General features: G+C 35.7%; 1 protein-coding gene across 1 annotated transcript; it reads right to left on the bottom strand.

The window, feature by feature from the left end:
* Positions 1 to 7,214: 7,214 nt before the first annotated feature.
* Positions 7,215 to 11,215, bottom strand: LOC149549883 (uncharacterized). Its single transcript, XM_089793101.1, has 2 exons — positions 8,914 to 11,215; positions 7,215 to 8,189 (listed from the first exon to the last, which is right to left on the bottom strand). The coding sequence occupies exons 1-2, from the start codon at positions 9,937 to 9,939 to the stop codon at positions 7,665 to 7,667; spliced, it is 1,551 nt and encodes a 516-aa protein (XP_089649227.1). The 5' UTR covers positions 9,940 to 11,215; the 3' UTR covers positions 7,215 to 7,664.
* Between the last annotated feature and the right edge of the window lie 304 nt (positions 11,216 to 11,519).

The raw sequence follows: 11,519 nt of genomic DNA, 5'->3' as shown, positions 1-11,519 counted from the left end.
TGTTATTATTAAAATATAAATGTGAACATTGTTGTAGAGTGACGAATGTGGTCATTATAGATTTATTAATAAGATTCTCAATATAGCTTGTTATTAGATATTAACAAATTATTACTATTGAATTATTAATATGATCATTTGAGTATTGAATTATAGTTGACTTTTATCTTACAGAATTCTAGTTAGTTATTAGTCAACTGATATTAATTGGAATGTTGCCTTGGATATGTAATTATTAATTAAATTAATTAGAGTTAGTTAGATTTAATTAATAATTAAGTTACGTAGTAGAGATTTAATTGATATAATTCTTTTAATGAGATTGTAAAAATATTGATATCAAAGTTGATAAGTCTTATTCTAATAACTTGAATAATGACTTAGATATTGTAATGGTTATTAGTGACAACTTAATAATGATTATAATTAAGAGGCTTAAGTGTTAGAGAAACTTAATTGAGTTTTAACCATTAAAATGTTAATGGATCATGGAATTGTGCACCTAAGCTAATTAGTGGATTATATTGATCATTTTAATTAAGTTATAATCTTCTTAATTGAAGATTGATAATTGGTTCTTTTATAGATGAATAATGATCTTTGATTTATGTTAAAAGTTGAAGTAACATTAAAGAAGAGTTAATTAATTAAAATATGGATCATGGTTAAATATAAAAGACAATTTAATTAAAGGTCAATGATGATCAGTTCAGTGAATATTTATCCTTAAGTTATTCTTAGAATGTAATTCTTAATAATGGAAGGATAATGCTATCGGGGAACAACTGGGTTGACTTGTAGGTCAAATGATGAAACTTAGACATTTGAAGTATACTTGAAAATGGAAATTGAAACCCCTACACTTGAAAATGGAAAAATGAAACTCTACACTTAACTCAACTATGAGATTATAGCAAAACCAAAACATGTGTTTGCATCGTGTATTCTATATGCTTCTTGTTTTGGGTTTTGGGTTGACTAGTGTTGACCAGTCTTAGGTTGTTACCAGAGGCGCGGGGGTTATGAGATGTGTTGGCATGTTGATTTTATTTGGTCTCGATCTTTATAAGCCCAACCATGGTTATGTGATCGTATGCTCTATGAAATGTTTGTTATTGTTCATCAGTCTTCATGTGTGAAGCTGAGATGTATATGTATCTGAGACACTTGACTTAACCATTATTTTTGAGTCATCGATCAGTTGTCCTTGGATTATCTTCTAGTCGCCATGATGGGACTGAAATGTGGATTTATTCTTGATGATGTCATGATGTGACATGTTTGACTCAACCATTTTAGAGTCTTCGATCAGTATGCTTTTGAGATATTATTGGTTGCTTGTTGAAGAACCAATGGATGTGATGATTTATTTTGGTTATTGAGAACCAATGGATACTTATGATTATCAGTGATGCCTTCAGTTGCCAATAGAGAACTGTTGTGGTCATGATTTTCTATGGATGTTGCTCATGGAGATTTGATGCTTTTATGCATACTTGATGATTTTATCATGGATATTTGATGATTCTTATTGTGGATATTTGATGATTCTTTTTATGGATTATCTTTTGGATTTTCTTTACAGTCGTTTGTACAGGACTGTGGTGATTTATGATACCATGAGCATTAGGGTAGGTAATCTACTTGTAGTGTCGGGAAGTGGCTTGCAATGGGGGTCGGGGCCCTAAGTGGCTGCCAGGGTAACTCATTGTAAGTTTGGTTAATAAGTGATAACGTTTACATACTAAATGGAGATTAAATGAACCTAAAAAGATAATTGTTTTGATGTTCTCGCCCATGCCTTGAGCGCTTGTACAGGCTAGGATGGGAGTAGTGAGACGCATGGTTGTGACTTTGCATTCCATAGTATGCCTCGTCAGTATGAGAGGATACTAGTGGCCGCATGAGATCTGTATGGACCCGTGGAGTTTAGCTAACTGCCAGGGTAACTTGTACGAGATAAATGCGATGACACTTTCCCGCTTGTAGAGTAGGTTTCCTACATGTCATTGTGTGCCTCTGGGAATTAGATGTCGATTTTGTGTGTGATGGAACCTTTGAGTTAGTATACTTTTAGGATTCCTGAACTTATAGAGATTTATGCTTTGTGGTTTTGATTTCCTGTTTGGGACTTGAGATTGTCTCCTCAGCACGGTGAGAGTGGACCATTTAGGTACCACGCGGTCGGGTGGTAGTGTTTTATCACTCTTATCATTTGAGATCCATTGAGACACCGTGGCTGGAGTATTCTTGGTTGGTATTTATCTTCATTCTATTCTTGGATCATTATGGTAGATGATATACCTTATGATGGATGTATTTACTGGTATGTTCTTGTATTGATGATTTGCATATGTTAGTTGATGTTATCTTATGCTTTACTTTGCATGTTAGTAGAATGTTTTTAGGAGTGACATTCCTACTATGTTTATAGCCGATGATCTCTTCGGTGCTTTGGAATGTTACGCACGGAGGGATGGCTAAGATCCACGATGGTCTAATGATGCTATTAACGGTTGGGAGGAACCGTGCACTTAGTTAGTTATGTTTGTGATATATGGTTATCTTTTATGATGGATGCTTATGTCTTTTGTGATGATGTATCATGTATGACATGTGGTTTCATTTATGTTATTACATCATGGATTAATATTGGATGTTGATGTACTTTATTTACATGGATGTTTATTCTTTTAAGCTTTTTCATACCTTGTGATATGTATGGTGGATGATTGAGCAATCTAAAATGTACACTTGTATATTGTTTAAGTACATTGGATGTATCCTTTTTATTTCATTGTTAAGGATGTGATGTTAGATGGATAGTTAAGATTAGAAGTAATTCAACGTTAAGGGATTTTTAAAGAATGTAATCTGTTATGTTATGTTATTTTCACTTGCATTGTTACTATTGCTTCCGCAAATGTTGTGAATGGTTTATAATTTATGTCTTAAAAAAAAAATTGTTGGGTAAACTTAGTATAATTCTTTGGATCCCTTGGCGGGGCATTACAAAAAGTAAGCTAGAGGTAGGCACTACATTGTTTAAACTTAAAAAAAATTAGTCCAATAAACTTTGTAACATATTAGGTTTATTTCTTTTGCGTCCCAAGCAAGGCATTACATGTTAAACTTATGAGTGTTTCTATATATTTAGATTGAGCTAATTATAGGGCATGTTGTCTTAAGTATGTATGATTAGAACACTTGTCATTGTCTAACTTAATCCTCTCTTTAGAGCTATTTTTAGTTCTCTACTTATAAATTAGGTTTTCTTTCGCCTTTTCTATAAAATAAGTATTTAAAAAAAAAAAATTCCAATCATACTACACTCTTGCGTTTTGAGGAATATAACAAATCTTTTCTTCCATCTCTCATTTGTGAAAGGTTTTATTGTATGTTGTTTTATCTTGCAAGAGTTTGTGTGGAAAGCTTCAACAAATCAAGGTTTTGAGTATTCTAAGAACACTAATAACACATGATCAAGTCCTTTTCCCAATCAAAGCGCCAACAAGATTTCACTTGTTAAGCTTCAAAGAGTTTCAAGTTTATTAGGCTTTGACTAATCTCTACACCATGTGCCTTCATGCATTATTTGGCATGCATTGCACATTGCTCTTGATTGTCTAACTTTGATAATATGCATTTATTTATAGCTTGTCTTTTTGTCTACAAGTGTATTTACGTTTGCCATCACTTCTTACCATTATTAAGCATGTGTTCCTCCATTTCCACAAAACCTTGCTAATAAAATACCTATCTTGAAGAAAGTTGAAGTTTGAAGAAGTTCTGAGAACCTTGAGAACACCCATGGAGTTCTCAATCCTTGACAAACCCTTAACATAGTTTTTGGCCCTTGGTGAATCCCCAATGAAGTTCTTCGTTCTCGATGAACCTTGGTAGAGAATTAGTGAAGATAAGGAGGTGAAAGGAAATGGTTAAGAATTCAAAGGTTTCAAAAAGTTTTCGAGCCTTGGTAAGACCTTGATAGGGCTCTCAAAACCATCAACACCATTGACAAAGGAAAGGTTTGGACATGTGCTAGTTCTTGATGGGTCACAAACCCTTGATAAAGTATATCAATAAGAATCGATAGGTCATTAAAGGTACAAGAGTATGGGGGGCTAAAAGGATGCACCAATATTAATCTTATTGAGGTAAATCACTTAAGTACATAGCCAATCAAGCTAGAAATGTTTTTTTGGAACCGTCATCAACATTGAAAGTTCCTCGAACTGCCCCATATGCCAACAAAGGAAGGAGTCAAAATAGGGAGTGGTTTCCAAAACCCTAAGGAAGTTCTCGATTCTTGGAACACTCTAAACCAAAGGGAGAAAAAAATGAGGAAGAAGTAAAGGTGCTTAGAAAAGTAAAAGGAATCAATAAAGAACAATATTGAAGAAGTCCAAGGTTCTAAGTGTTCCAATAACACTTCAAACTACCAAATGGTTCCTAATAATCCTTAAAGCCCCAGTTTTGTTCCAAAGTATGGGCTAAACATTAACAAAGGAAAACTTGAAGACAAAGACTATAAATGCAAGAGTGAAGTGATTAAGAGGAAAAATAATGAAGAAATGAAAGGTTTCAAGTCTTCTAAGAACACCCAAAACTCCCATTTAGTTCTTGATCATGCTCAAAGCATCAATTTCATTTTTGGATCAATTGTAGACTGCCTATGAAGTGCCAAAAAGAGAGTTAAGAGTGTCATTTAAGGCATGTGACCCATCATTTCCATGTCTTTTTCATGCCAACAGTGAGGAAGCTTCAATTATGAAGGTATAAAGGAAATATTGATTGCATGTGAAATTCCAATAAAAAATTTCTCTAATTTGACTATAGATTTGAACTGGGATATTTTCTTGGTGAAGAATGTTATTTAGAGTATGTATTGTGCCATCAAGAGAGAAATATGAGTTGCATGGGAGCATATGTCACAAATATCTCTAGTGTGGTTGTGCAAATCAATTGTGGCATGTTGTTGATGAAGATGTTCAACTCTCGTGTGAACGAAGTTGCATGTAATGATGCAATTCGATTGATCAAAAGGCAACTTCTCCACCCACCAACATGATGCTTGTTCTCATCTATGAACAGGAAAGAAAAATAATTTTCAATAGTTTTGAAAAATCCTGAGTGCAAAGAAAGTTTTGCAAAAGAGTTAGATTGTAAGAGTTGTCTTACGATGATGCCTATGTGTGTTAGCCATGAATAATAACAATATTGTTTTATCTTGATTTGTGCTCATATAAATATAAATACCACAACTTAATTGGCTCTAACTATAGAATATAATGCTCATTTAAAGGATTAATGAAAGATTGTCGAGTTCTTTGAACAAAATTGTTGATTTGAGTTTTCCTCAGATTTGAAGGTTATAAGAAGGTTACAAGGCTCAGATTTAAAGGTTATAAGGAAGGAATTAGTTAATAATAATTTATTATGAAGTATTACAACTGCTAAGCACTGTGCTAATTATGCTACATACTTTCCTCAACGTCCTTGAGGGAAATTTTCCCTAGATCCTATAAAGCCTAAGTGCAGGGGAGAGAAGTGTTGAGCTTTTCTTCCATTCATTGGTCAAGTTTCAATGTATTGTTAGACATACAATTAAACTTAATTCGAAGCACAATACTGCATTAAATCCAGAACTAATCTACATCAATTCTATAATGAGCGGCTCATCATTCCGCCTCTCCATTTTTTAGCTATAGGTTTGTATCAACAGCTGATTCGTGATTTAAAATTGTTATATGACATGGCTATTTCCAACAGAGTTGAGTATGTACAGGCACACCGAACACTGCCCACATTGGTTTTTCAAGGAGGCAGTTCTTCATATTTTGAAATTTATAGGTTAATGTTAGTAGAGTTATACAATCCATGAAATTTTATTGTTGTTGTTACTTTTAAACTAGATTGTATATAGTTTTATTGTCGTCGTTATTTCTAAACTAGATTGTATATAGTTTTTTGCATCAATGTTTTGGATTACATTCTATAATCTGATGATATAATCATCAGAATGATAGAAATAAGGAGATTGAAAAAAGATGGATCAAAATTTGCTTATGCACAATCTAAATCAGAAGCAGCAACAACAACTAAATATGTAGATTATTCAGCAAACAAGGCAAAGACAAATGAAATCTTCTGATAAATATGAAGTATTCTTGCTTCAAATGCCATGAGATTGATATAGTGTTGTGCATGTTGCAACAGTGAGCACCGATGATTTTACATTATGAATGAGCAGGATTGACTGAATGCAAATTCCTCAACTCAAAAACAAATGTTAAAAGCCAACTTCCCAGAATCCTTGATCACATGAATAACTCCTGAATGTATGCAAGGCAGCAAACAGTACATGAAAAATGAAAGTGCCGTATCATGAATGCTGCCACATCACTGGTTATTACCATGGGAATGTAACTTTCCTTTGGTTCACGTTTGCCTTATGTGAAATAGAGGAAACACATGTTGATTTCATATTTAATCCACCATAGGTAAACACATCAGATGGATCCATAGAATGTTTTATGATTGATCTAAAATAGAGGTTCACATTGGCCTTCTATAAAACAGAGGAAATACCATTTGATTTCATATTGAATCCACCGTAGGCAAACACATTAGACAGAACTGGATCAAAGCTTCTTAATTTTTTTATAGTTCCAATGAGCATCTTCAAAAAAAAAACCCCAACATACCGGCATAGAAAAATAACTCATTTGATTTATGCGATGTAAAATTGTGAACTCAGATGATCCAGAATATGACATACAGAGAAAGAAAATACCTCTTCTCGTTATTTGTTCTGTGGTAAAATAAGAAAAACCAAACAGCAAAAGCCCTCTGAGAATCTTGTTTAGAACGTATTTCTGCTCTATCATCCACAATCATGAATCTGATTTATTCTCAATTCATTTCGAATAAGATTCTGTAGAGTCTTTGAGACGAATAGGTTGTCACTAAAGGAATTAAATTGGGAACTTCTTGTGTTGTAAATTCTATTTTCCATTAATAACCTATTAACCCTAAAGACGTTATTATTCTTGAGAAGAACAGATACTAGTAATAGCTTTATCATGGTAACAAAATAGATACGTGCAAGAACACTTAAGATTAAATTGTTATCTGCAATTATTCGTGCAATTAACACTAATCTTCTCCAACCGCAGATAGGAGAGAAAGCTCGCAATGACTGCCAGGTACAGTTCAATGCAAAAGTAGTCGCTCAATTTTAATTCACAAATTAATCCAAGGTGGACCCAATGAGGGGAAAGAAGAACACGGATTAGTATGATGTTACAAACAGAATGTCAGTCAAGAATCAGCAATTTTTCATGGATAATTTCTTCCTAGAATCTTTAGGGTAACATTTCTAGCTCTAAATAATCTAAATGGACATATCTACAGAATCAGACCTGGAAAACTCTTAACCAGCATGCATGTGGTCCATTGTTGTAAAGTGACTGTTTCTTGAATAAAGGTTGCTGATCTCACCCATGGGGGACTAGTCTTGCCCTAGGTAGGTCGCGGGGACACCCCCATGTATGAAAAAACCAAAAAACAGAAGCTCAGTTTTCGTACTTACTTTTACATATGTGACAAGCATAAGGATGCCCATTTTACCAGGAAACCCATATGAGAGATCTGAAGGTAACCTAAACAGAAATATCTTGTCCTAGATCTGTGTGTACACTTCGAATTTCCTGAAAGGTAACTTTTTTCTGTTTAGAATTGTGTGAGTCTAAGGTTGGAATTGTGGGTTTATGATGAAGAGATGCTGTGTCAGCTCCCTGATTAAGTAGAAACCTGGAGATACCAGGATATCCCATGGCAGCCGACATGTACAAAGATGTTGCTCCTCGACAACTTTTTGCATTGATCTCTGCTCCTTTATCCAGCAAAAATTGAACAGCCTCTTTCCTTCCACCTTCAACAGCGCAATGTAGTGCAGTATGACCCTCTGCATCTTCAACCCTAACATCTGCTCCAGACTCAATTAGTTTTGCAAGTATATCAACATGCCCTTTCAGTGCAGCACAATGTAAGGCAGTCCATCCATATTGATCACTTCTGTTTACAGGTGCACCCTTCTTCAGACATGCAATGACAGCCTCTAGATTCCCTCTTCTTGCAGCAGTTAAAAGCTCATCCCCCACTTCAAGGATTTCAAGCACTGATGTCTATAAAGTGCAAATAAGCAAACCAGAAATGTTAGCAACTAAACGACTCACTAGATTTCTTAGGTCTATAACATTAAGCATCTGTAAAGCAAAAGCCCAAGACATTGAAAATCGTAAGATGTGGTTTACAAGTACTATTGTACTACGAGAGATGATTGTACGTGCACACAATAATGTGGGTTTTGAGTATGTAAATAAGCAGTGCCTCCTGAAGGAGATAGGCATCCGTATGAACAAGAAGGGCAAGGTTTTCGCATGCACACAATAACGTGGGTTTTGAGTATGTAAATAAGCAGTGCCTCCTCACGGAGATATGCATCCTTATGAACAAGAAGGCCATGATTGTACATGCACACAATAATGTAGGTTTTGAGTATGTAAAGAAGCACTGGCTCCTCAAGGAGATATGCATCCTTATGAACAAGAAGGGCATGGTTGTACATGCAAACAATAATGTGGGTTTTGAGTATGTAAAGAAGCAGTGCCTCTTCAAGGAGATACGCATCCTTATGAACAAGAAGGGGATGGTTGTACATGCACACAATAATGTGGGTTTTGAGTATGTAAAGAAGCAGTGCCTCTTCAAGGTGATATGCATCCTTATGAACAAGAAGGGCATGGTTTTCACATGCACAAATAAGAAAATGCAGGTCACCAAGGGTGTACCAAACACAGAAGGCAAATATTTAAATGAGAGGACTAAAATTGTGCAAAGAAAACTTACATGGCCTCTCTGCAAAGCTGCGTCATAAGGTGTTTCTCCATTAACAGCCCTAATGCGATTGTCGGCACCCGCATCCAAAAGTAACTCTACAAGCTCTGGGAACCCATTTGCAGCTGCTCTAAAAAGAGCGGTCCTTCCATCGTTGCTTGTAGCATTCTTGTCTGCACCAGCTTCTAAGAGCAGTTTGATACAGCCGACATAACCCTTTGTGGCAGCACAATGCAATGCAGTTCTCCCTTCTTTATCTTTTGCTTTTATATTTGCCCCTCTTTCAATCAAAAGGGATAGAATTTCACACCTATTCCAGGATGCAGCCAGATGAATTGAAGTCCAACCTCTTGGGTTCCTCGCTTCTGTATCTGCTCCTTTGTCAAGTAATTCCATGACAATTTCTAGATGCCCCATGTAAACAGCATCTAAAAGAGGGGTTTGTCCCGTCTTATTAACTAAGTCCACTCTGGCCCCTGCATCCAACAGTATTCTTGACATCGCAACATTCCCACTAGCAGAAGCTATTTGCAAAGCAGTTTTACCCCACTCGTCAGCCTGGTTACAGCAATTCTGCCTTTTAAGAATTTGTTTAACCGAATCTGTATCTCCTTTGGCAACAAGATGACGAAGCAGGTGACCTCCTATGTAAACAACCTTCAGCTTACCATCTATAAACACACGTTTTTTCCGAGATGCAAACCACTCGGTGGGCACTTTATCTGGTAAACTACTTCCATCCTTTCCGCAGTCAGGGGCCAAGGCAGTTTTTATGAGAAATCTGTCTTTCGATCGGGGATACTCCTCAGGAAGATCGTTTCTTGGCTTCAGTATTATCTCAAAAGAAAAGTCTCCTAGAGGCGGTATGAACCCATTGGGAGGCTTCACCAAAAACTTTTCTGGAGAAGAAGTCTGGACCTTGAATGCAACGGGCATTGTGTGCATCAGACTCTTGAGGTGAATCGTTGTTCGGCATTTACATCCAATTTCAAAGTCTATCCTTACTTCATTCTCATGCACTTCAACAAGCTTGTCCATCTTTAGATTCAGATTCACTTAAAGCATAGCCCTAGGAAACCATTAGTCTCTAGTGATTACTCAATGAGATTGAAATTCGGCAGAGTTGCTTTTGCTTTAGAAACGTGAAATTGCTGAAATAAAACTTGTACAACTCACGGGTTTAATTGCTCATGCTTGTGGACGGACTTCCTAATTTATGTTGATGCATACGCTAAACCAGCACAAACATAGGCTAATCAACGAATCAATCTGATGTAACCTTACAGTTGTAAACAGTTAAGCAGAATATACAGATTGCTCTGGATGAGGGATATGTTTAAGTGATGAAAGCGATATGAAGACAAAATGGGGCTTTCACCTCTTCTGTCTCTCCGATCTTGAGATAGAGCTCAGAGAGCGGACAATAAAACAGTTGTAGACCCACAATAAGACATACACAATTGTGATGGGTACTGGCCTTCATAAATGCACATGTACTGCCTTCATGAGAAATCTTGTTTTAGTCATGAGGGTGAGGGCGTGTTGCCAGGCAAATATTGTTCAAGACATTATAAAAAGGAACAGAGATTTGTACGTAGGCCAACTAACAACTGGTACTGCAAGATTCTCCTACGGGCCAACTTGCAAAAGATAATTTTCTTTACGAATTATAAGAACAGAGATCCTAAGCGAGAGGAACGTTACTAAAAACAATTTACATGGTCCCATCATGAATAAATAAAACAAAGAAAAGGGCAAACTGGAAACGCTCCAAAAGTACTATAATCAGGGCTAAAATTCACACCATACCCTTGTACGAAACATGGATTCCCCGGCACTCTCAGCTTCTGGGACTGGAATTTCATGCTCATCTCAGTATGCACCAAATCTACTTATTGATAAAACGAACAATTTCATATTTGATTATACCGTTATACCTCCACAATTCGGAATTTCTTATTGTATAAGATTGTTTTGTTAGCATCCCAGAACTCAATATTACCGACAATTGCGATTTTAAAAAACCAGAATTTGCTCGAACATTAAAAAATCTCTTCAACAAGTCAAACTTTAACAGGTCTGATCTAAGAAAGTAATACAAAACAACGCTATCTGTTATTTAATTGTAACCCTACAAAATTTGGAGTTACCCTTGTCGAAGCATAGCAGTGTACATAATCGGTATTCTTTTAAGATTCTAATGTACTAGGCATGCCTTGTCTAGGTAGCACAATTTGTCTCGCACAAGCTGCCGATTCAAAACCCTGCACATTTGTTTGGATTGTTATGACGTGGGAAACTTGAGGGGTTCACATATGATCAAGATGTAATTTAAGAAGTCACGTTTCACATTAGTTGTTTTCAAAGGACTCCAAATGGATGGATTTTCAATAGTTTAATTACTGCAGTGGGAAGGAATGTTTTTTAAATGTCTTTTAACAAAGTTGAGGTTTACAAGCAAATGGGATCAGCAAATCAATTACAGTGGTAAGTCATGGTAACCACAATAAAACCATCATTTAATTAACATGGAGTTTTTGAGTTTTTTATTTATTTTAAGATTGTATATATATTTTGTTATTTTGCATCAATGTTCTTAAGATTTTTTAAATGATCTA

Source organism: Cupressus sempervirens, chromosome 7 (assembly GCF_028749045.1).
Source record: "Cupressus sempervirens isolate cs-2001-9-10 chromosome 7, ASM2874904v1, whole genome shotgun sequence".
In the NCBI taxonomy this organism is placed as follows: Eukaryota; Viridiplantae; Streptophyta; class Pinopsida; order Cupressales; family Cupressaceae; genus Cupressus; species Cupressus sempervirens.
Note: the sequence above shows the minus strand (reverse complement) of the source record. Positions and strands in the feature narration are given on the sequence as shown.

Bases quoted from the DNA above. Each gene is read 5' to 3' on its own strand.
- LOC149549883 (XM_089793101.1), bottom strand. From the start codon at position 9,939: ATGGACAAGCTTGTTGAAGTGCATGAGAATGAAGTAAGGATAGACTTT. The intron at 8,190-8,913 runs GTAAGTTTTCTT...TGCACTTTATAG, and splicing joins CAGCTTTGCAGAGAGGCCAT to ACATCAGTGCTTGAAATCCT.